At 45.4% G+C, this 25,623-nt stretch overlaps 1 protein-coding gene across 5 annotated transcripts in view; it reads left to right on the top strand.

Annotated features, from left to right (window-relative positions):
• Positions 1-25,623, top strand: part of KCNT1 (potassium sodium-activated channel subfamily T member 1) — a 201,463-nt gene that overhangs the window by 144,256 nt on the left and 31,584 nt on the right. For all 5 annotated transcript variants that reach the window (XM_081180026.1, XM_081180030.1, XM_081180028.1 and 2 more), the window contains 8 exons: positions 1,841-2,005; positions 3,489-3,625; positions 5,919-5,982; positions 7,087-7,195; positions 12,114-12,222; positions 15,800-15,949; positions 17,780-18,018; positions 25,106-25,322. In XM_081180026.1, the coding sequence (XP_081036152.1) occupies positions 1,841-2,005; positions 3,489-3,625; positions 5,919-5,982; positions 7,087-7,195; positions 12,114-12,222; positions 15,800-15,949; positions 17,780-18,018; positions 25,106-25,322 (1,190 nt within the window). The remainder of the gene's footprint in view (positions 1-1,840; positions 2,006-3,488; positions 3,626-5,918; positions 5,983-7,086; positions 7,196-12,113; positions 12,223-15,799; positions 15,950-17,779; positions 18,019-25,105; positions 25,323-25,623) is intronic.

The raw sequence follows: 25,623 nt of genomic DNA, 5'->3' as shown, positions 1-25,623 counted from the left end.
TTCCATCTGCCCTATATTCATTGCAGGCAGCACTGTTTCTTTCTGCTGCAATTTGTCTTCTGTTAAAAACTATGTTGTTGTTACATTTTTCCAATGTAATTTTTCCATTGCATTTTCCATTTTCAATGTGAAGTAAACATAAACGGTGTGTGTGTGTAATCAGTCATGTATCATTTGTGGACTGAAAGCAAAAACAAGAGTGGTTAGTGGATTGATTTTCATTCCAGGCATGGAACAAATAAGAGAACATTGGCAATTTCTGCTCCCATTTCTATTTTTGTCAGAATTCTTTGATATCCCTAGCCACAGCATATTCCACTTGAAGTGTGCAAGTCTCTGGACCTGTTGCCATAGTTCCCCGTTATGGCTTATGAGCTAACGGGTCCACCAGGAGATGTTGCCCTTGGCTGCCCACTAGCTGGCTGCCAAGTTGACCTTTTGAGGCAGACAAGCTTGCTCCGCAGTCACTGTGCTGGAGGACTTCCAGAGTTTTCACTCAGCTGTGAAACTGTCACGGACTCGTTGAGCTGTGACTAGCTGATACCTTGAGCCAGGGAGGAAAAAAGAGAAGCCATCACTTTCCTCAGTAGCTTGCTGGCCTTTATTGTTTACAGCTTGAGCTGTCTAGGCAGGCGATTCCCAGGAGACTGATTTCAAAAGCAAAAGAGGCAGTTGCCACGTTTCCAGGGAATTCAGCATGAAAGGTGGTGGTGGCTTTGTGTGGGAGGGGGCTACTGCTTCTGCCTCCCCTCCAGCATCTACTACCAGAGGTATTTCACAAGATGTAGTAATGGCCACCAACTTCCCATGGCTTTAAAACATGACTAGGTAAATTCACGGGGAAGGCTATCAGTGTTTACAAGCCATGAGGGCCATGTTCTAGTTCCGCTGCCAGATGCAGTATGCCTCAGAATACCAGTGCTGTGAATTCACAAGTGGGGAGAATTGCTCCTGCCCTCAGGGCCTGCTTGTGGGCTTCCTGTAAGCCATCTATTTGGCCACTGTGAGAACAGGTTGATCGAGAAGGGGACCAGCAGGGCTCTTCTGAGGTGCTTACTCTGCTTCATTCCCACCAATAAGCACACTGGAACCACTAGTGAAGGCTGATCCATTAGAGTGAATGGGGCACTGACTCAACAATCTCAGTCAGTTTTCAGCCAGCACCTGTATGCCTGCCTTTTCACTTACAACCGGGGTAGTTCTTCCTGTCATTGGCTCTGGCATCACAAGTTGCTGGTTTCCTTGCCTTCTCCTCTACCAGTTCTAATGGGCACCAGCCACCACCTACCTACCTTCCTTCCTTCCTTCCTTCCTTCCTTCCTTCCTTCCTTCCTTCCTTCCTCTCTCTCTCTCTCTCTCTCTCTCTCTCTCTCTCTCTCTCTCTCTTTCCCCCCCTCTTTCTTTCTTTCTTTCTTTCTTTCTTTCTTTCCACATGGTTTCCTCCACACAGTGCTGATTCAAGCAGTAAAACTGGAGGGAGGGTAAAAGGTAAAGCATACTCTCCCACCACTTTTCCAATCAAAATCACAACCTCTCAAAACTTTCTCTCTCTAAAAAAAGTTGGGTAATTGTTACATATTTGCCTTGACATATAGCGTACCCTTGAGTGGCTGAGTAGTCCCACTGCTAGTGATTGCAAACCACAATGTTCTCAGTTGGAAAGTGACATTTTCGCTGATAGCTCTAGTAGCTCTATCTCTCAATTGTTCACCCCACCCATTTAATTAATGCCCCTCAAATGAGCCTGGTGCTGTCTGAAACAGAGTTGACACAGGAGGATCAGCCTTTGGAAGCCCACTATGCTACTGGGTGACCTGCTTCATTTCCCACCCCCTTGCAGTTTGAGGAACTTGTGTACCTGTGGATGGAGCGTCAGAAGTCAGGAGGGAACTACAGTCGCCACCGAGCCCAGACAGAGAAGCACGTGGTCCTCTGTGTCAGCTCCCTCAAGATTGACCTGCTCATGGACTTCCTCAATGAGTTTTATGCTCACCCTCGTCTGCAGGTGAAGACCTTTATGTCAGCTTCTAAAGCACGGGTAGGGAACCTCAGGCCTGGAGGCCAAATGTGACCCATCAGGCCTCTCTTTCCAGTCACTCCCCCTCTCCTTAGGTCACATCCCTCACCTTGTTTCACACCAGGGCTGGCCCAAGACATTTGGCCCCTGAGACAAACCACAAAATGGTATCCCCCTGGCCTGGGAGGAAGGGGTGAGTGAAGATCTGCATCAGGAGAAAGGGGGCAATAAAGGTCTACATTGGGAGCAAGAGTGGGAGGAGACCAGCCACACTTCCTATTCACCAAGAGGCTACTGTAGAGGCAGCATGGGGGGGGAGGGTCCTGAGAAGATAAAAGATTTGGCTTCGAAGGAGTGTGCCGCCGCAGTGGGTGACGCATTCCTTGGAGCCTGGATTTGCTGCTCCTGTGGATCCTGCCACCTGAGGCGGTTGTCTCACCTTGCCTCGTGGGTGTGCCAGCCCTGCTTCACACCTTCCTTAAGTGCTTTTGTTTGACGGGAACACTTTTGAGCTGTGATGATACCTCTTGCTTGCCGGAATGGATGATAGAGGGAGGTGTGTTTGTGTGTAGAAACCATCCACTTCTGGATGGCTGGAAATGTATTCAGATTGCACCTCCTGCTTTTGCCTCTGGTCCCACCCCACCCCCCACCCCCCACTAGCACCTGACCCCTTTGAAGGTTTGCTGTTAGGGTATGTCGCCCTCAAATGCAAAATGCTCTCCAGTCCCAATGTAAAGAGAGAGACACCGAGGCTCAAAAGTCTGCCTAGAGATTCACAGTCTGACATAGGATAATGCCCTCACATGGTCTCAGAGGTGAGCAAATTGCTGAACAGTTTGCATAAAATAGTGTCAAGTATTTGTTTTTATTTATTTATTTTAAAATAAGGTACAGATAGAATCAACACAATTTAAAAGCAAGTATTAAAAAGAAAACCATACAAACAATTGCGGTGGATGTGTACCTTCTTATTTCAGGTAGCTGCCATGGAATCAGGGAAATCAGTTTCAAGTCAATGGAGAGGAGAGTTAACATTCTTATTCCGATGTAGGGATCCTTAGAAAATATTCCCCATCCAAGTGCACAAGCTGTTCTTCCACCTAGATTTCAGGGGATCCCCCCCAAAAAAAACCCCCAACAACAATGCATGGAGAAGCGGTTAACCCTCCTCACTAAATCCCATGGTCCTGATCCTGCTTGGGCACTATTGCAGATCCTCTTTTTGAATGAATGAATGAATGAATGAATGAATGAATGAATGAATGAATGAATGAATGTATGTGTTAAATGGAATTACACATTGAACTAATAGCTTTGGAAATATCTGAAGGGTTTCCTTAAAATTGCAGCATCCTCGCAGACCTACTATTTGGAGACTTGGGCGCCTGTGATAAGCCTTTCTAGTTAAGCCAGTCCCAAAGTTTTTTGTGTAAATGTCCTCCTAAATATTTCTAGGCTTCTCTTTCAGGATTACTATGTGGTGATCCTGTGCCCAACAGAGATGGATATTCAAGTGCGTCGGGTCCTGCAGATCCCACTGTGGTCTCAACGGGTGATCTATCTCCAGGGATCTGCTCTGAAAGACCAGGATCTCATGAGAGCAAAGTGAGTTTGGAAAGGGGAGATGGGCTTAGCAGGTGCATAGCCTCACAAAGAGATCTATGAGATTCGGATGCTTAAACTTGTTTGCCAATGTCTACCTGCGTACCTGTGTGTTAGTCCAGTGAATGACAGCCTTCCTTTCCCTGCTTCCTTTATCACGTGGAAGAAGGTGTGTTAAAGATTGGAATTACTGAGTTACGCTCTTTCCTATCCCATCCTTGTGGAAGGGCTTCTGCTCCATGTTTTGCATGGTGAAGGCCTCGGGTTCAATCCCTGGCATTGCCAGGTAAGGTTGGAAAAGACTACGGTGTGGCTGCAACTTGGAGTTCTTTGTACAATTCTGGTTGCCTCACCTCAAAAATGATATTGCAGAGTTCTGAAAAGGGCAGCCAAAAGGATCTATGGGATGGAGAAACTCTTCTGTGATGAATGGTTGCAGCATTTAGGGCTTTTTAGTTTAGATAAAAGGCAAGAAGGAGGTGGTGCGGTAGAGGTTTATAAAACTATGTGTGGCATGAAGAGAGTGGATAGAGGAAAGTTTTTCTCCCTCTCTCATGACACTAGACCTCATGGACATCCAATGAAGTTCTGCATTTTGGAATATTCAGGATGGGTAAAAGGAAGCATGTTATGCAGTGCGTAATTTAACCAAGGAACTTGCTCCCATGGGAAGCCATGATGATAGCCAAATTGAATGGCTTTAAAAGAGGTTTACAGGCGAAACTCGAAAAATTAGAATATCGTGGAAAAGTTCATTTATTTCAGTAATTCAACTTAAAAGGTGAAACTAATATATGAGATTGACTCATGACATGCAAAGCGAGATATGCTTCTACTTCTCAGAGGTCCAATCTTGCTCTATTTGCAATCCTTGTTTTGCTGATTTCATTTAATATTCTAATTTTCCAAGATTGTTAATTTGGGGTTTTCATCAGCTGTATGCCACAATCATCACAATTATAACAAATAAAGGCTTGACATACCTTGTTTTGCATGTCATGTGTCTATCTCATATATTAGTTTCACCTTTTAAGTTGAATTACTGAAATAATTGAACTTTCCCACGATGTTCTAATTTTTCGAGTTTCACCTGTAGATTAATTCATGGAGGATAAGGCTATTGATAGCTACTAGCCATGATGCCTGTGCTCTGCCTGCAGTAATGAGGCAGTAATGCTTCAGTATATGTGTTGCTGAGGATCACAAGTGGAAAGAGGGCTGTTGCTTGCAGGTTTGCCACAGGCATCTGGTAGGCCACGGTGAGAACAGGATGCTGGACTAAATGGGCCATCGGCCTGATCCAGCGGGGCTCTTCTGATGTTCTTATGTACTACTAGTAGTAATGTTGTTCTTAACTTAATGCCATCCATGTGAAAGTGGGCAGGTTTCTGCCCCAGTAAACTTACAGACTTAGAGTTCAGCCCAGGGAACAACTGAGGAAAGGTGAGGGATCTGGAGGGAAGGGGTCAGCAAAGGAAGAATTTCACCCACAGCTATATCCTGTGCTAGTCCTACTCTGAGTAAACCCATTGAAATTTATAAACGTGCATATTCTGAGTAAAATTTAATTGGATTCAACTGTTGCTACCTGGGTAAAGATGTGTGTGTGTGACACACACACACACACACACACACACACACACACACTTGTATCCAACTAAGGTCTACTTGGAGTACACCCATTTAAATTAATGAGTCACAGTTAGTCATGCCCAGTGCTTTTTTCTTGGGGGTACGCAGGGGTACGCATACCCCTAAACATTTCGTGAATCTTTGTACTTTGGTCCATTTACTGTATTTATTTTTCCTAATTTGAACTATAAAATGCTCATTTTTTTGAGTCAAAATGAGCATACCCCTAAACATATTTTTTTTAGGAAAAAAGCACTGGGCATGCCCATCAGTTCCAATGAATCTACTCTAACGTGGGATACAACCCATTATTTGTACCTTGCCATCAATGTACATAGCACTTAATAGACTGTGTAATCCTGAAATACGTCCTATTGAATTTGGTGGGTTGCATCCGGCGTTTTGTACATGCATGTAGACATTCCAAATTGGTGTGGGGGTGGGGGGAGAGAACAGAAGGATGTGGGGAGATTTAAGGTCAACAAAAGTGATCAAAGGAAGTTACCCAAATATTTGGATTTTGTTGCTATCGGGATGGGGATTAAAAGGTTAAGCCAAAGGCTTTGCGGATAAAGGACTTTGAGACACAGACTCTGCCCTCCTGCTTTTATCTGGAATTTGACCTCCTGTTGGGTCTGATTGACAGAATCTTTTATGCTTTCAGGATGGACAATGGCGAAGCTTGTTTCATTCTGAGCAGCCGAAATGAGGTGGACCGCACAGCTGCTGTAAGTCCTGGACAATCAGCTTGGCTGTTTCAAGGCTTAACACTCTTCCTGATGAAGCAGTTTCTGTTGGGGAAAATGGGCTTTGTATACCTGGACAAACAAAGGAGAGTTGAAGAGCATTTGGTCTTGCAATTCTCACCTGACGATTTTGAGATTGGGAATAGTCTTTCCCAATAGCCTCCCTAAAACGGAACTATTCTCTACACCGGGGGTGGGGAACTATTTTGGTCTCTTGGGCCAGAAATTTGACTCCTCAACCCAACCCCTGGGGGCGTGCTTTGTCATGTGTGGGGGGCTGTCTAACTGTCAATCATCTGTTATCATTATAATGACATCAGGGGACCCCTGGATCACATCCAGTTGTCATAGTTGACCCATAGAATAGACAAAGCAGAACCCAGCAGGACAGAGCCTAGGTGAGTGGAGGGTCCACTCCTGATGGCTGTGCTTCACCTGCAGGAAATGAGCTGTCAAAGCAACACCCACCCGTCACTCCTTGATAATTTCTTAGAATTTCTTTTCAGTGGAGAATGATCAAAAAATGTGGAAGAACTTTTAAACAAAGCATTTCTTTTAAGCTAGGAATTGCAGTTGCCAATAGGCAATGTGGTTTGTTTTTTTGTTTTCCTTTTTTGTTTTTTTAAAAATTGTATTTGTGTGGTGTTATTTGGGGTTTGATTGCATTTGGTGTATAGCATGTGACACTGACAGCTCTGGATGAGATTTCATCTGGGATGCCTGCCAAAGTCAAACACCCAAAGGAACTAGGTGTGTTTTTCTGGCCAAGACATCTACAATCCTTCACCTGCTTATTTGGGAGTAAGCCTCAATTAACTCAGTGGGGCTGACTTCTGAGTAGACATGTATAGTATTGTGCTGTACAACTCTCCAGTTTCAAATGCTGGGGTTCACATTTTGGATTTCAGCTTTGAAATTTCGCATTCAGTAGGAAAAGCCACATTTCAAAGCTTTGTAATTCTTGCGCGATTCAAGCATACGTGTACCCTGCAGTTTTAGAAGTGAAACTCACACAACACAATTTGTCCAATGCAGAAAATAAATGTAAGGAAGGCTTCTGATTATTGCTTTTTTCTCTTTCTGTAGGATCATCAAACTATCCTGAGGGCCTGGGCGGTGAAGGACTTTGCTCCAAATTGTCCTCTCTATGTTCAGATTTTGAAGCCAGAGAATAAGTTCCATGTAAAATTTGCTGGTAGGGTTCCCCACTGTCCTGTTTCTTCTTGTTTCATTTTACTTTAGAGATAAAGCACATGAGAAGTGACATGATAGAAGTTCATAAACTAATGCATGGCATGGAGTAGCTGGGTAGAGAAAAGTGTCTCTTGTAAGACTAGAACTCAGGGAATGAAGGTGAATGATGGAAGTCCCGCTTGGACTACTGCAATGCGCGCTACGTGGGGCTACCTTTGAAGGTCACCCGGAAACTGCAACTAATCCAGAATGCAGCATATAGACTGGTGACTGGGAGTGGCTGCCAGGACCATATAACACCAGTCCTGAGAGATCTGCATTGGCTCCCAGTACATTCCCGAGCACAATTCAAAGTGTTGGTGCTGACCTTTAAAGCCCTAAATAGCCTCGGTCCTGTATACCTGAAGGAGCATCTCCACTCCCCATCGTTCTGCCCGGACACTGAGGTCCAGCGCCGAGGGCCTTCTGGCAGTTCCCTCATTGCGAGAAGTGAGGTTACAGGGAACCAGACAGAGGGCCTTCTTGGTAGTGGCGCCCACCCTGTGGAACACCCTCCCTTCAGATGTGAAGGAAATAAGCAGCTATCCTATCTTTAAAAGACATCTGAAGGCAGCCCTGTTCAGGGATGTTTTTAATATTTAATGCTGTACTGTTTTTAACACTTGATTGGAAGCCGCCCAGAGTGGCTGGGGAAACTCAGCCAGATGGGCGGGGTATAAATAATAAATTATTATTATTATTATTATATAAGATTCGGGAGAGACAACAGACAACTATAGAGCTCCCACAGGAGGCAGTGATGGCCACCAACTTGGATAGCTTTAAAAGAGGATTAGATGCCTTAGTGGAAGACAAGGTTATCAATGACTGCTAGTCATGATGGCTATGCTCTGCCTTCAGGGTCAGAGAAAGTAATGCTTCTGAATACTAGTTGCTTGAAACCAATGGAGGGGAGTTGTCCTTAGGTCCTGCTTCCAAGTTTCTGAGTGTGGCATAGGGCTGCAAGAACAGGATGCTGGACTTGATTGACCGTCATGTTCTTCTCTGTTCTTATATGACCTTGTTGTTGTTTAGTCGTGTCCGACTCTTCGTGACCCCATGGACCAGAGCACACCAGGCACTCCTGTTTTCCACTGCCTCCCGCAGTTTAGTCAAACTCATGCTGGTAGCTTCGAGAACACTATCCAACCATATCGTCCTCTGTCGTCCCCTTCTCCTTGCGCCCTCCATCTTTCCCAACATCAGAGTCTTTTCCAGGGAGTCTTCTCATGAGGTGGCCAAAGTATTGGAGCCTCAGCTTCAGGATCTGTCCTTCCAGTGAGCACTCCGGGCTGATTTCCTTAAGAATGGATACGTTTGATCTTCTTGTAGTCCATGGGACTCTCAAGAGTCTCCTCCAGCACCATAATTCAAAAGCATCAATTCTTCGGCGATCAGCCTTCTTTATGGTCCAGCTCTCACTTCCATATATCACTACTGGGAAAACCAGAGCTTTAACTATATGGACCTTATACTACACCAAATTTACATGAGGATATTTTTAATTTTAAAAACTATGTTTATTAGTTTTAAACTACACAGAAAAACAAAAAAGAGTGAGGGGAAGGATCGTTACCCCTTTACAAAAAAACCCAAACACTTAATCCATCACATAAAATATTTCACATACAGTTTCAATTACAAAAAAACACACCCATCTAGTTTCAAAAAAAACCATAGAAAAGGAGCATAGAAAAAGGTTATTTAAGAACTATATCCAAAACAGATAGAAAACAATAGAACTAAGTGTGAATATAATATTGTTTCAGTTATTTAGAATGTTTTCTTAATTTTGTAGAAAGATAGCATGGATTGATTCCAATGAAACCTGTTGAGTTACATGCTTATGTCAGTTGCATGAGGGGGAAAGCCCTTATGTCAATAGATGCCAATATACATCCACCCCTTATATATAATGCTGCAATAGGTAAAGATGTGGGACTTCGGTGGTGCTGTGGTCTAAACCACTGAGCCTCTTGGGCTTGCCAATCTGAAGGTTGGCAGTTCAAATTCATGCGACAGTGGTGAGCTCCCGTTGCTCTGTCCCAGCTCCTGCCAACCTAGCAGTTCAAAAGCATACCAACACGAATAGATAAATAGGTACCACTGCGGTGGCCATTGTCCCATTGCACCAGAAGCAGTATAGTCATGCTGACCCAATGACCCGGAAAGCTGTCTGTGGACAAACGCTGGCTCCCTCGGTCTGAAATGACCTGAGCGCCACACCCCATAGTCGCCTTTGACTGGACTTAACCATCCAGGGGTCCTTTACCTTTACCTTAATGCTGCAATGCTGTTCACCACTGCCCCTCACCTCTGATGAGATGGCAAGGGAAGAGTTGGGATCTGACTCCTTCAAGCATCTAACGTAATACAGAAGGGTTGCTAAAGGGCAAACTAAACATGGCCTTTTTGACAAGGCTTGGCCCCTGTATATCAACTATGTAAACAGAAGTGCTCCAGCTACTCATGCTTATTTATGCTGAAGGAGCGTCTCCACCTCCATCATTCTGCCCAGACACTGAGGTCCAGCGCCAAGGGCCTTCTGGCGGTTCCCTCACTGCGAGAAGCCAAGTTACAGGGAACCAGGTAGAGGGCCTTCTCGATAGTGGCACCCGCCCTGTGGAATGCCCTCCCACCAGATGTCAAAGAGAAGAACAACTACCAGATTTTTAGAAGACATCTGAAGGCAGCCCTCTTTAGGGAAGCTTTTGATGTTTGATGGATTACTGTATTTTAATATTTTGTTGGAAGCCGCACAGAGTGGCTGGGGAAACCCAACCAGATGGGCGGGGTATAAATAAGAAATTCTATTCTGTTCTATTCTAGAAGACTATCTCAAAGATAGCTGACAATCTTGACAATTCATTCAATGTCATAAATATAAGACTATGGAAAAAAACTGAAATAGAATGTGGAGAACTTAATTCAAGATTGAAAAACAAAATGGAAAGAAAATCTCTTGCTGTCTGCCACTCAGGTGCTAACTATTGATGGGTGACTTCTGGGCTCCTCTTACTCTTCCTTCTGATTATTCTTTAGCTTTAAAATGAACTTCTTCTCCAACCTGGTGCCCTCCAGACATTCTGCACTACATTTCCCATTAGTCTCAGCCAGCATGGCCATTGGTCAAGTGTGATGGGTACTGTAGTCCAAAACATCTGGAGGGCACCAGGTTGGATAAGGCTTTTGCTATGCCAGACTAGTTCTTCCTTCTACTTTTTTGTCTCTTCTCTCCTCCCTGGTATTCATCCTGCTTTGCTAGCTTCCAATTCTTAGCACCCCACAACACCCCCCACCCACTCTCTCACATCCTTTATTTCATCCTCTTTTCCACTTGTTCTCTGGGTGGGGTTGTTTGTTTGCTTTCTATCATCTGGAAACATGGGTGGGCTGGAATAAAAAGATAATGTACTTTCTCGGCTGTGTGTAATCAGCATCTGAAAAGGAACTAGGGCATCAAACAACTAGATTCTAAGCTCCCTGTGGAGGGTGTTGCTGACAGCCTGGATCCCATGCTGTCACCCATTCCTGTACCTTGGAAATGGCAAAGGAAAATTGCATTCAGAAGAAATAGCCAGTTATTCTGCATAAGCCAAAGAAAGACAGGGAGAATTTGGGGGGGGGGGGCGGAGAGAGAACCAATGAGGAACCAGCAGCCTAAAAGGAGCATGGCGAAGGAGGATACGTTTGTCAGTGGCTACCAGCCACTGCTTCAGCCGCTGTTAGACAGAGATGGCTTGGCCACTGTACTTCATGCTCTGGTAACCTCCAGGCTGGATTGTTGCCATGTGCTCTGTGTGGGCCTACCCTTGAAGAAGATTTGGAATTTTTGACTGGTCCAAATCTCAGTGGCCAGACTACTGATTGGTGTTCCATCCAGAGATCAAAGACCCCTTTTCTAAAACACCTGCACTGGTTTCCACTTTGAAGTTCTATTGCAACCAAGTGGCACATATATATTTTGTTAACTAAATCAATCATAGTGTTCACTCTGATATTTAAGATCCTAAATGACAAAGGCTCCAAATATCTGAAAAACCACCTCTTACATAACTTCTTAAGATCAGAAGAGGGGGCCCTTTTCGTTGCTCCACCTCCTTCAGAAGTTCAGTGGGGTCACAACTCAAATGAGGGCATTCTCTGTGGCAGCCCCATAGCTGTTCCCTACCCAGAGACTTTTTTTATTGCTGTTGTTGTAACCCACCCTGATACCTTAAGGTGAAGGGCGGACAGGAAATCTAAATGAAGGAGGCGGTGGTGGTGTTTATGATAATGATAATAGTGATGATAATGGTGCTGCTGATGATGACGACGACAACAACAACAACAATAGAGGAATATGATGATACATGGAGTCCAACAACATCTGGAGGGTTACAGATTCTCCACCTCAACATTAAAGGCTCCACGTCTTCTTGTGAATGGAGATTCCTGTTTTGCCCATAGTCTCACTTGATCATGGTTTATGAAGCCTTTTGGATCCGTGGGCATGTGATGCACCTGTTACTCACCCTCAGGGATGAAGGATATACAGTTCGGTGCAATCATTTTGCTAAATTATTTCAAGGATATAGGTGCTGTGGACCCCCCCCCCCAAAAAAAACACCCCAGCAAATTGATTGTACTGTATAGCTTTAGCCAGACATTGTAAATCAATAGCACAACAGGGAATCTGCTGTTTTGTTGAAGATTTGTAAACTGTCTGAAGAGTTTTAAAACAAGTATTTCCATTAGTTTCTTGTAAATGCAGCAGTGCAAAGAACAGGGGCTTTGGTGGGTGAGAGGCCCTTACGTGGGAAGGAAGGGGAAACATACTGTGTTTGGTGCCTCAAATCCTTGTGCTTTGGGAGTAATGGGAAGGCCTCTCTTAATTTCAGATCACGTGGTGTGTGAAGAGGAATGTAAGTACGCCATGCTGGCTCTGAACTGCGTCTGCCCAGCTACCTCAACGCTCATAACCCTCCTTGTCCATACGTCCAGAGGACAGTAAGTAATTGAATGACCAGCAAGAGTCAGGCAGGGTGAAGATAGATGGGCACTCTCACCAAGGAAAGGCTGGTAGGGAGGAAGTGGTTTGAATCTGTTTTTAATGCTGTATTGTTTTTAACATTTGATTGGGAGCCGCACAGAGTGGCTGGGGAAACTCAGCCAGATGGGCGGGGTATAAATAGTAAATTATTATTATTATTATTGTTGTTGTTGTTGTTGTTATCTGCATTCTTTGCCCTGAAAGCAAATGCTGCAAATAGATGTGTATTAAACCATTTCCCTCCTTAGCAGATAGATTTCAAATGACCCACCCTCTTGAGATCAAAAAGATGGCTAACTTTTTTCACATTTGCTGTTATCTAGCCTCCTGAGTGCCCCATGATAGCAGAGGGTGTGTCAAAGTGAAAGTGGGTGTGTCCAATAAGTCTGATAGGCAGGGTAGGAGCAGAATGGTTGGAACATCTCCACCCAAACCATCATGGCAGTGGAGATTAGCGCCAACACTTCCCACAAGGAGGTCAACTCACTGTTTTGTTTTTGTCTTTTTAATAAAATAGACAGTTCTTCACTACCAACAAATTGTTGGATGGGAGTCAGATACAGTCTCTGAGCCACAACTTAGCTAGCCCTGATGTAAATATGCATAAAAATATATGATTCTATACACGTGCTAACACATACGATATAATATGAAGGCATGATGCAACCCAGAAATGTTGGGGGTCAAACCAAAACCTTTAGGAACACAGGAATCTGCCTTATATTGAGTCAGATCATTGGTCCACCTAGCTCACTGATGTGTACACTGACTGGTAGCAGCTGTCCAGGTCTCAGGAAGGGAAATGTCCAGACCTACCTAGAGATTCTGTAGATCAAACCTGGGACTTTCCGCTCTGCCACTGGGCTATGGCCCTTCCTCTAAAAACAAAGTGTGATTCCAGTTCTCATGGTGCTGAATAAAGGACTAGTTCACCCAGGAGACTGCCTTATGCCAAGTAAGACCCATTGATCTATCCAGATCAGTTTCCTCTTCACTGACACGCTTCAGCTCTCCAGGGTTTCAACCAGGAGACATTCCCAGCCCTACCAGAAGATGCTGTGGCTCAAACCAGGGACTTTTCTGCATGTGAAGTGTATTATTTGTCCCTAAACTACACCCCTTCCTTGAAACTGGGGCATTATATTTTCAAGTGGGAATGAAGCTTCTTATTCAGGTATCCCCAACCTGTTGCCCTCCAGATGTTTTGGCCTACAACTCCCACGATCCCTAGCTAACAGGACCAGTGGTCAGGGATGATGGGAACTGTAGTCCAAAACATCTGGAGGGCCAAAGGTTGGGGATGCCTGTTCTTATTGATATGATGCCATGCTGAATTGTTCCACCAAGCTCTTTTATAAAGGGAAAGGTGGAAAGAGGCAGTGTTTTGTCACAGAGCGTGATAGCTGGGAATGGAAAGAGTATTTGCTGGAGGACACGCCATCAGCCTAAAGCTTGCCGGCACTGAGAGAGAGAAACGCATCCTTATTCATGCTGCGCGTTCAATGGAAGAATGTTTGATTCATAGATTCTCTGGGCCAATTTCTCCCAAGCATGCATTGCAAGCTTCGATAAAATATGTTTAGGGACTGATCTTGTTGATGATTATGAATGATGACATCTTGAGTTACTTTCCCTGTTCTGGAGTTTCGGCTGGCTAGGCTTTGAGGGTAGGAAGAACTAAAGCAAATTGTTACAGGATGGCACAGAGGGATATACATCCAGGGCCAGGGCCAGGCTATTTTGTGCCCTAGGCAAGGCTAACTACTTGCATCCTCACCCCAGCAAAAAAGTTGCTAACTTCAATTGTGAAAAACAGACAAAAATGTCTTGGTGAAAAAAATGAAAAGCACAAAATTTGAAACCACTAAATTTATTTTAAATTGCAAGTAATACAACAATCTTATCTTTCTCAAATAAAAGAAAATACTTTAGGGCACAAATAATTTTGGATAATCTTGTGAATTGTGATGTAAAAATTTACGCATCTTAAAAGTTTCATTTTCACGCACATCAAAAAATCTCACCTTGCATGCATTTTCCTTCACAAATTTTGTCACCGATTCTTTCAGGTCAAGTGCTGATGCTTGGGCATGTTTAATTGATATAGTTGCCAAGCCAACCAGTCTCTTTTGCTACATTGTTGAATGCATGCAAGTTTTTTATATGTCTGAGCTTTGAGAAACTGCGTTCCCCACTTGCCACGGACACTGGAAGTGTGAGAAGGATGCTTAGAACAATGGAAACATTATTATTATTATTATTATTATTATTATTTTATTATTTATATCCCGCCTTTCTCCCAGAACCAGGACTCAAGGCAGCTCACAAAAATTAAAGCAAACATGAATAAAACGCAGAAAGCTAACAACATATATAAAAGCTGATGCTTAAAAAGGATTTAAAATATAGCAAAGTTAAATGGATATAAAAACAAACCCATTAAAATACAGATAAAAACAGCACAGCACTCTTAAAAGCCTTTCCTTAAAAGCAGCCAGTTCCCAATACCCTGCAGGAATAAAAGAGTCTTCACCTGCAGGTGGAAGGAAACGGAGCCAGTCTTGTTTCTCTAAGAAGGGAGTTCCAAAGTCTGGGAGCAGCCACTGAGATGGATTGACTAGGACTTAGTTCTGAGAAACAGGAATTAGGCACACACCCAGGATTTTTTGTTGTGGTGTGAAGAGAAATACTCCTTGTGGCAGCATTGACATTGGAAGCCCTCGAGCTATTGCTGTAAAGTTCACAGCACAGATAAAGCAAAAACTAATCTGTACAAAACTGCACCCTTCAAAGGTCAGTTCTGTGCACTTAGAGGTCTGTGCCTTAGGCAGCTGCCTGGTTGGCCTAATGATAGCACCAGCTAGTATACCACCAGTCTTTAGCCAAGTGTGGCTGTACCAATTGTCTTCATCGCTTCTCATTTGACTTGGCTTTCAGCACAATTTCCAGGAAGTTTCTTCTCTGCATTGGTGCCTATCCTGGAAGCCATAAAGATATACAAGAACTTGACCATTTTGTTACATCAGGGTTGGAGATACCTCAGGCCAAGACCTCTCTGTCTGGTCTCTAGGACTCTCCCTGGGCCATACCTCTCACTCCTCTGCCTCACACCTCCCCTGAGTGTTTTCTGCCTGGCTAGAATGTTCCTTGAACTCTGATTGCGCCTCTTGTTTGCCTGGTTGGAAGGTTGAGAGAGCTGTGTGTGTGTGTAGAAACTAGCCTACTAGACAAAGGTAAAGTTTGCATTCATTGGTCTGCCTGTTTTTGCTTCTGGCCCCTGGAAGTTTCCTGGAAGGCCCTCAGACCAAAAACAGCCCCCTATTCTTGCATTATCCCCCATTCATTTTTGTCCAAGATCTCATTTGTTTTGCCATTCATCTGCACTTGCCCAATTTGTTCTGTTACTCATTTGGCAAAGCAAACTATTTTGTCTAAACAGATGAAGCATGCTGAGCATGCTATGGATTCCGGATCCAACTCCATCCACTTACTAAGAGGTGTTTTTCTTCTTCTCCTCCTCTGATCTGTTTCCAGAGAGGGTCAGGAGTCACCAGAGCAGTGGCAGAGGATGTATGGTCGCTGCTCTGGCAATGAGGTCTACCACATCCGGATGGGCGACAGCAAGTTCTTCATGGAGTACGAAGGGAAGAGTTTCACCTACGCATCCTTCCATGCCCACAAAAAGTGAGAGGAAAAGCCTGACAATGTGATGTTATATGGTTTATTTTACACTCCACTGTTCAGGATTTAGCTGGGATTGCTGCATTGCATGGGGTTGGACTAGATGACCCTTGGAGGTCCCTTCCAGCTTTGAAGTTCTGTGATTCCATAGGAACAAAGCCCTTTCCAAAGTGAGGAACTAAGTATTAATACAAAAGGTCATCTATTATATATTTGGGGGTGTTGTTTATTTATTGCTATGCATTTGGACACCTCTCAAGATACCGTAAGCAATTTTGGCATGATGGTTCTTGAGATCAAGGAGCAGGCTTTCATGTGTGTTTGGATACAACTGGACTCTGTTTTGAATCAAGATGGCGGGCTGAGCCTTTCAAAACTGCACTGAGCACAGGGCTGCTGGCGTGCCGTTAAAGTACATTAAGTAGTTTTTTTAAAAAAAAATCACTTGAAAGCATGTAAAATTACAAAATCAGAAAATGCCCATGTTATGTACTGAGTTGAATAGGCTCCAAACTGAAGCAGTCTGATTGGTCCTAGAACAATAGGATCCAAATTGCAGCAGTCTGATTAGTCCTAGAACAATAGGATTCATAATGCAGCAGTCTGATTGGTATGCAGCAGTACAGTGCAGCAGTATGATTGGTTGGCAGGAACCACCCAATCCTGTTCCAGATAGAAGTGAATCCACATTCTGATTGGCTTACAGTAGAATTCCGGAATTAGCCAATCATGTGCAGCCCATTGTGTAAATAATGTATATAAAGCAGATACTGTGAGGGGACATTCATTCATTCCTCCTCACCACTATGAGCTGAATAAAGAGCATGAAATCACTTTGCGACTCTGAGTATATTTCAGCCCACACTAAATATGTTTAGGTATGGCATTTAACCCTGTGGCATCCCTGTCTCTCACCTAGGTAGGGGTCTGGGAGAAAATCTATTCAGCTCACATTTAAATGCAGCCCTACCTAATTTGTACTTTCGAAAACAACACAAGAGCTGAAACTCAACTTTCTTTCCATACGCACACTCCTCCAAAAGTTGCAATGCAGTTCTTCAGCCAAGGAATGCCTACAAAGCTGCTTTAAAAGTCATGTAGTGGTTAGAGTGTTGGACTAGGATTTGGGAGACCGGGGTTCAAGTTCCCAGTCGGCCATGAATCTCACTGGATGATCTTGGGCCAGTCACTCTCACTCTCCACCTAACCTACTTCACAGGGTTATTGTGGGGGTTATAGGCAGGGGCAAAGGAAGACTAACCGGCACCTGGTGCTGGGTTAACTGGATGGGCGGCAGCGGTGGGATACTCTGTTTGCAGCAGCGGTGGTGGTGGAGGGATCCTCTGCACGCGGCTGTGGTGGAATGATGGTGGCGGCTCACGCCACCGTGCCCAAGGGTGGCGGGGTGAGTCCCCCACAGGGTGCCTTCTTGTCACCCCCCTCAGAGATGGTACACAGGGCGGACCACCCACCCCTCACCCCCTTCCTCCACCACTGGTTATAGGAGGAGGAGGAGAACCATACATACCAACCTGGGCTTCCAGCTTGGGACTAGATCATGCCAAGTACAGTGGTACCTCTAGTTACAAACTTAATTCAATCCAGAGGTCCGCTCTTAACCTGAAAATGTTCTTAACTAGAGGCGTGCTTTCGCTAATGGGGCCTCTTGCTGCCACTGTGCTGCCAGCACATGATTTCCGTTCTCATCCTGGGGCAAAGTTCTCAACCCAAGGTAACTCTTCTAGGTTAGCGGAGTTTGTAACCTGATGCATTTGTAACTCAAGGGACCCCTGTCATTGGTTTTATCTAAGACCTCTTTGGTGCTCCTTTCAGGTATGGAGTCTGCTTGATGGGTGTGAAGAGGGAGGAGAATAAAAGCATCCTCCTCAACCCAGGACCACGGCACATCTTGAGTGCCTCCGACACATGCTTCTACATCAACATCACGAAGGAGGAGAACTCAGCCTTCATCTTCAAGCAGGAGGAGAAGCAGAAAAAGAAAGGATTTGCAGGGAGAGGCATCTATGATGGGCCGTCAAGGCTGCCAGTCCATAGCATCATTGCCAGCATGGGTGAGTTAGTCTGCCACTTTTCAAGGTTGCATTGCAAGATAGCCCTATAGCAGAGGTGGGGAACCTCGGGTCTGGCAGCTGAATGCAGCCCGCAAGGTCTCTGTCTACTTCTCAGAATTCTCTTCAGGCCATACTGGCACTGCTTTGCAACCAGAGAGTGTTTTTGTCTGGCTGGGATGTGTCGAACTCTGATAATGCCTCTTGCTTGCCTGGGTGGAGGATGGAGAGAGGTGTGTGTGTAGAAACTAGTCTATTGTTTACATTCATTCTTCTGCCTGGTTTTGCTTCTTGCCCTGCACACCTCTGGTATGTGGCCCTCAGAAGGTTGCCCAGAAGGGAATGTGACGCCCCCCAGGCTGAAAAAGTTCCCTAACACTGTTATATGACTGGATGGACAGGGCTTGGCCCTTAGCCCATGCAAGCCAGATCTGTCACCCTTAAAGGACAAGTCTCAAGTCTACCAGGTTTGCAATGAAACAGAATACTGGTTTCTGCTGGAAACCCTGGTTCTAGAACACAGAACCCTACAGACTTGTGCATTCATGAAAATGTGTAGTTTGGCCTTTTGCATTAACCTTTCCCCCCCTTCCAAAATCTGTATCCAGCCCTTTATTTTAAAAACAATATCAGGACATATTAGTTTTTTCTGTGTTTTCTTGTCTCATCTACCCTTTCCTGCTGTCATGAGGGCTAGAAGCTTGGAGAGGAGGAGTGAAAAGCTGGCAATATTCATTCTCAAGACAGTGCATGTGAGCCATCAGACAGAAATGGCAGGAAGGGCAGCAGCAGGCAGTAGCTTGTCCATCCGAAGGCACAGCCAAAAATTCAAAGTCCACTCAAATTGTGTTCCCATTTTTCCTCCATCAGTCTTATTTCCTGCTCCAGTTTATTACCCACACAGCACAATGCCAATATATTTGCAAAGTGCTATTTGCATGCCTTGTGTGTTGCGCTGCTGCACTTGGTTCTCCTTAGAGGGGTGTTTTGTACAAAAAAAATAAGTGTCAGAATGATTAATCTCTCCGAAAATGAGGCTGCACTCAGCTGGCAGTTGATGAAGGGAAAGAAAAGCCCTAGTTGCATAACTGTATCAGTCGGTGGTTACCATAAAGTATAAAAGCAGTGCTGTCTGGTGCCCACTGGGGCTGGCAGGGCAGAAGGCAGAGAGCCCAACGGTTGGGGGCACCAGATAAGTCTAGTTTTATCCCCATCTTCCACCATGCAGAGTTCTAAAATTGTCCAGTAGCACCTTAGAGACCAACTAAGTTTGTTCTGGGTATAAGCTTTCGTGTGCATGCACACTTCTTCAGATAACTACACAACCTCTTATACCCAGAACAAACTTAGCTGGTCTCTAAGGTGCTACTGGACAATTTTTTAATTTTTTAATTTATTTCGACTGCGTCAGACCAACACGGCTACCTAACTGAATCTAGAATCATGCAGAGTTCTGTAAGGGCATATTAAAAGAGCATTTTCTGATTTTATCAATTTCTACTTTCCTGTACCATTTTGAGGCTTGCCTTATTTTTCTGTTGTTGTTGTTGTTGTTGTTGTTGTTGTTGTTGTTGTTGTTGTTGTTGTTACTTTTATTATAATTTATTACCCTCCACCCTAAGGTTCCAGGGCAGGTAACAATGGTAAAGCACAATATTAAAAACAGCTTAAAACAATGTTGCTTTAACAAAGAACAATTCAGGTCTCTTCATTGTGTCACAGGCAGCAAAGCCCCATAGACAAAAAAAGGGGGGGGGAATTGTACAGAAAGTACAAAACTATATGGTGCAGAATAGACACAAGTCTTTGTGGGGTGCTCTGATCCATCTTGGGGATGGGGGTTATTGGCATTGTGCTTCAACATTTGGGGCAGGGAAAGCCCTGAATCACCCCAATTTGCTTCATTATTTGGCATATAAAAAGAGGCCACACACAAATCACTGGTGCCCTGATTTTCGCAGGTTTTTTTCTTATTCAAATACTGCACACCATTGTATGACGGCCATCCAGTTTCATCTGCCTAAGATCAAATACTGAAGACAAATGGCCATTGACTATCAGATGGAGATATAAAATGTTTGCAGATTATCCAGCAAATATTCAAAGGCTATGTTGTGAACTGACATTAAAGTTTTCAAGAGTGAGGAGGGCAGCAGATTCACAATAACATAAGAAGGGCCAGCATCCTGTTCTCACAGTGCCCAACCAGATACCCTAATACGAAGCACACAAGCAGGGCATGAGTGCAACTGTGCTCTCACCCCAGGAACTGGTACCCAGAGGTGTGGAGCTTCTGGTTCTGGAATTAGCATACAGCCATTTGGTGGAGTTTGGTTCATTAAGACAAATATCAAACTCAGGCAGCCCCTGCCTGCCTACCTTCTTACTTGCACCTGGTCCAGGAGGTGGCCCTGCTTGTCAGCTTCCTCCTCTTTGAGTCTTGAGTGCTGCACTTGTAGATCTCAGGAGGAAGATGAAGAAAGAACTAGAATGAGTTGGATTCTGGTGCCGCTTACTGTTGGTATCTCAGCCTTCTGTCCAACCAACCTCAAAAGGCACCACCTGCCACTGGATATAGATACAGATAGTAGTAGTAATATATATATATATATTATTTATACCCTGCCCATCTGCCTGGGTTTCCCCAGCCACTCTGGGCAGCTTCCAACAGAACACTAAAAACAGAATAAAACTTCAAACATTAAAAACTTCCCTAAACAGAGCTTCCTGCAGATGTCTTCTAAAAGTCCGATAGTTGTTTATCTCTTTGGCATCTGGTGGGAGGGCGTTCCACAGGGCGGGCACCACTACCAAGAAGGCCCTCTGCCTGATTCCCTGTAACTTCGCTTCTCACAGTGAGGGAACGGCCAGAAGGCCCTTGGTGCTGGACCTCAGTGTGATGTTTAAACATACAGGGAGGATGTTTCCCCATCATTCTCAACCAGCCCCAGCCCCTGCCTGCTTGCTTACCTATAACCAGTCCAGGGAGTGGCACAGCTTGTCTGCTTCCTTGCCTTCCTTAGTTTCTGTGTTGCTCTTGTAGAATATGGTTGCCAGATTTTTTTCAAGGAATTCGGGGACACTATTTTTATTTTTTGAATTTCATGCTTTATTTTAGGAAAGGATTGCCCAGAGTTCTTGACCTTTTTTTAGAGGACGGGACCCCAAAGTTGTCGGGCATGCACTTTGACACAAGGCAGGTGGAGAAGCCCATCTACAAACACACAAACGCCAAAAAAAAAAGAGGTTGGTTGCGGGGGGGGGGAGATCGAGTAAAGGTGCACGCTGGTTTTAGGAAAACATGCACTAAAACACACTGAGAAGGCACCGGCTTCCCATAACTGGGAGACCGCGGGAGGGCGAGTGCAGTCTCTATGGTGTCTCGTTACCAGAGTTGGACCAACAGAGGACTCGCACACAGCCCTCCTCACAAGAGAGGCTGCTGGTGCCGGAGGAGGCGCGGAGGGAGCGAAGGAGGCCCCGTCACACGAGAACATTCCAAACCACACACACCCCCGCGCCCCACTCGCGGCGGGAAGGCAGCGCGGCAGCGCCAGGGACAAGGGGCGCTGCAGCACCTTCCTCCCCCCCCCCATTAAACTCACCATCTCCTCAGTGGCCATTGGAGGGAGAGGAGGGAGAGAAAGCAAAGGAGCCCGTCCACCTGCCTGCCTTCCTCCCGCCCCCATTTCCCCCATAACCTTTCTCTTTCACGCCTCTTTGTTCCCGTGAGAAGCTGCCGCTGTGCTCCATCTCTCTCTCTCTCTCTCTCTCTCTCTCTCTCTCTCTCTCTCTCTCCCTCTCTCTCTCTCTGTCTCGCACCAGGGACACCGGTGTGGTGTAGTGGTTAAGACCAGTAGTCTCGTAATCTGGTGAACCGGGTTCGCATCTCCGCTCCTCCACATGCAGCTGCTGGGTGACCTTGGGCCAGTCACACTTCTCTGAAGTCTCTCAGCCCCACTCACCTCACAGAGTGTTTGTTGTGGGGGAGGAAGGGAAAGGAGATTGTTAGCCGCTTTGAGACTCCTTTGGGTAGTGATAAAGCGGGATATCAAATCCAAGCTCTTCTTCTTCCTAATTAAAATCCAGGGACGTTCCGGGGGCAGATTTTGTCTGGGGACAGATTGGTGAATCCGGGGACTGTCCCTGGGAACCGGGGACGTCTGGTAACCCTTTTGTAGAACTCAGCAGGAAGAAGTACGGGAGCAAGCTTGAATTAGTTGGCTCTGCCTGCCACTGGCTCTGGTTCTGTCCCTGCTGGGCTCCACCAGGCACCATAGATGCAATGGCGCTGCTGTTAAGAGATGGAGTCTCTGGAAGGGACCTGAAAGGTGTCATTCAGTCTGATCCATCTGCCAACTCAGGAAATCTGATGCTACAGCATCCCTGATGGTGCCAAACTGCTCAATACTGGCTCTGGCTCCCCCTACCTTCAGCGTCCCTGCATGGCATCAACGATTACAAACCACCACTGCAGCCCCTAATACACAGCCTCATCCTCAGTGGCTATGCATTTTCCCCTCCAGCTGAAAGGGCCCTTTGAATATGCGCCCTGCATTCTTGTCTTGTCGCAAGGCAGAGAGAGCGCCACAGGCGAAATACAGGAGTGCTATTTATGCCTTTCCTGAATCATTCCTCCCTTATACAATCTTGCCTCTCTGCCGCCCACTCTGTTACCTCATTATAAGGCTCTCCCTCCCTCTCTTCCTGCTCTCCTCCTCCAAACAGAGTCAAAGATCGTTCTTCTCATCATCTGCCTTTTCTCTCCTCGGGTTCACCAATTAGAATCTGTTGCTGGCCTTCTCATGGAGCCCTGATTCACCCGTCTCAACAAAGATGTTACCCAGAAGTCCAGGCGCGATGGGGCTTTTCATGCTGCTTTCTTTCAAACTGCAATCCAGATAATTAGGGCCACCTACCGTCGCTTTGCAGAATAAAGAGCAGTCTGCATTTTACCTGAAACAGATCTGCATAAATGGCACACAGGCGCACACCTGCTGGAGATGTTAGTGCTGCCGAATATATAAAGAATGAGTTTCTTAGACCCATCCTGCTCCATGTGGTGTCACAGTGGTAAGACTGTTGGGCTAGGACCTGGAAGACCTTGGTTCAAATCTCCACACAGCCATGATGAAGCTTCCCGGGTGACCTTGAGATAATCGCAGTCTCCCAGCCTAACCTACCTCACAGGGTTGTAGCGAGGATAAAATAGGGAGTGGAGAAAATATTTACACCACCTTTGAAGAAAATGTGAGGCATAAATAAATAAATAAATAAATATACCGTGGTTCCTCAGGCTACATACGCTTCTGGTTACATACGCTTCAGGTTACAGACTCTGCTAACCCAGAAATAGTGCTTCAGGTTAAGAACTTTGCTTCAGGATGAGAACAGAAATCGTGCTCCGGCGGCACAGCAGCAATGGGAGGCCCCATTAGCTAAAGTGGTGCTTCAGGTTAAGAACAGTTTCAGGTTAGGTATGGACCTCTGGAACAAATTAAGTATTTAACCTGAGGTACCACTGTACAGACATTCCTCAGATGTTCCAAAACAACTTACCATAAATTTGGGGAAGAATTTACACCACAGGAGCTTATTTGAGGGGGCACTGATGGAAGGATTTTTTGGGGGGGAAGGGAGCAGACTTATATTGAATCAGACCATTGGTCTATGCAACTCAATACAGACAAGCAGTGCCTCTCCAGAGTTTCAGACTGATGACATTCCCAGGCTGACTTGGAGATACCTGGGATCAACCCTGTGACCTTCTGTATCCAAAGCAGATGCTTTGCCACTGGGCTACAACAATGAGGACTAGGACCATGGCTTCTAGTCATGACAGCTAAAGAAAACCTCCATGTTCAGAGGCAGTATACCTGTGAATGTTGCTGGGGAGCAAAAATGGTAGTGGGGAGACTATTAGCTCTGCTTGTGGATTCCTCAGGGGCACCCCACTGTAGGAAACAGGTTGATAGACTAGGTGAACCTTTAATCTGTTCCAGCGGGAGTCTTATTTATTTATATGGATTTCTTTATCTGGGTTGTTTTTAGGTCACCTAATAGTAAAGGCTCTCTAGGCTTGGGGGTGGGAAACCTGTTTATGGTTTGAGGGCCTCATTCCCTTCAGGGGAACCTTCCAGCATGCCAGTGGTGGGTGGAGCCAGAGGCTAAAATGGGCAGGTGTTCATGGACTGGTTGGAATGCAGAGGAATGGGGGGGGGCACCAGCTAGGGAATCGCCAAGGGAAGAAGGCTCAGAGCCTACAGAGTGGTAGTAGGACAACAATGAGAAGAAAGAAAGAGAAGAGTGGGGAGAGGAGGCATCACAAGCTTAAAGGGTAACAGGGCATAGTGAGCTGGGAGAGTCAGTGGCAGAGAGCAGTACTGAAGCAGATGCAGAAGTGGAATCTGGAGAGGCAGAGATGAGTTTGGCTGGTGAAGAGTCATGGGTGTCTTCCCCTCCTGCTCTGACAAGCTCCTCCCGCCTCCCAACCTCCCAGAACCAGAAGAGGCATGTAGTGAGAGGAGCAAAGATAGACTCTGAAGAGGAGGATACATAGACAGCTGTGAGAAGGCAGGGATCTCTAGTCTTGACACCTGATCGATGGGGGCAAGACCTACCAGGGATTAGTTCCTGTGCTCATTAGGCCTGACACTCCACCAAGTCCTGTTCTTGCTAATAAAGAGTTAACTCCAATGCGTACAGTGTGATTTACTGCTGGCTTGCTCCTGTCAGCAGAGCAACAAACACAATTTTGACCTTTCATAAAGTAGGGCCCATTTCTCTACACACCCACACCCACACTATCCCACATCCAGACAAGCAAGAGGCACGTTCAGAGTTCAATTGCATATTCCAGCCAGGCAGAAATGCTCTGGGTATGAAGCGAGGCCAGTGCGGAGCATGGCCTGAGTAACCTGGAGGGCCACAGTCCGGCCTGCTGTTTCTCACCCTTGCTGTAGGCAGCTTGCAATGTAGAGCAAAAATTAAAAATAGGTGTGTGTGTTTTTTTAAGTGTAATATGGGCATTGGTTTCCCTGTAGTAGCTGCCTTTAGTGCCTGATCCTGCCTCTTCCCTCTGTCCCCACAGGCACGGTGGCCATGGATCTGCAGAACACAGAGTGCCGCCCCATCAACAACAGCAAGCTCACCTTGCCAGCGGAAAATGGCTCTGGGAAAAGGAGGCCCAGTATTGCCCCTGTCCTAGAGGTGGCCGACAGTTCCTCCCTCTTGCCGTGTGACATGCTGAGTGACCAGTCCGAGGACGAGATGACTCAATCGGATGATGAAGGACTCACTGTTATCGAGTCAGTGAGCTGTTAGTTCATATCTATGGCCTTTTAAACTGTGTGTGTGTGTGAGGGAGTATTGTTCTTGTTTGTTGCTATGATATGGATTTCTGTGTTGTTATATTATTAACTGCCCTGTGATCCTCTGATCCAGTATAGACATTTAACAACAAACAAATGAAATATATTTCTTAGGGTTGGTTGCAAGTGGCAGAGTAGTAAATCTGGCTCTTGGATTGCACCACATTAATAATAATAATAATAATAATAATAATAATAATAATAATAATAATAATACTTTATTTATACCCCGCCCTCC

Source organism: Podarcis bocagei (assembly GCF_964188305.1).
Source record: "Podarcis bocagei genome assembly, chromosome: Z".
Taxonomy (NCBI): domain Eukaryota; kingdom Metazoa; phylum Chordata; class Lepidosauria; order Squamata; family Lacertidae; genus Podarcis; species Podarcis bocagei.
This window is presented reverse-complemented; position numbering and strand designations above follow the sequence as displayed.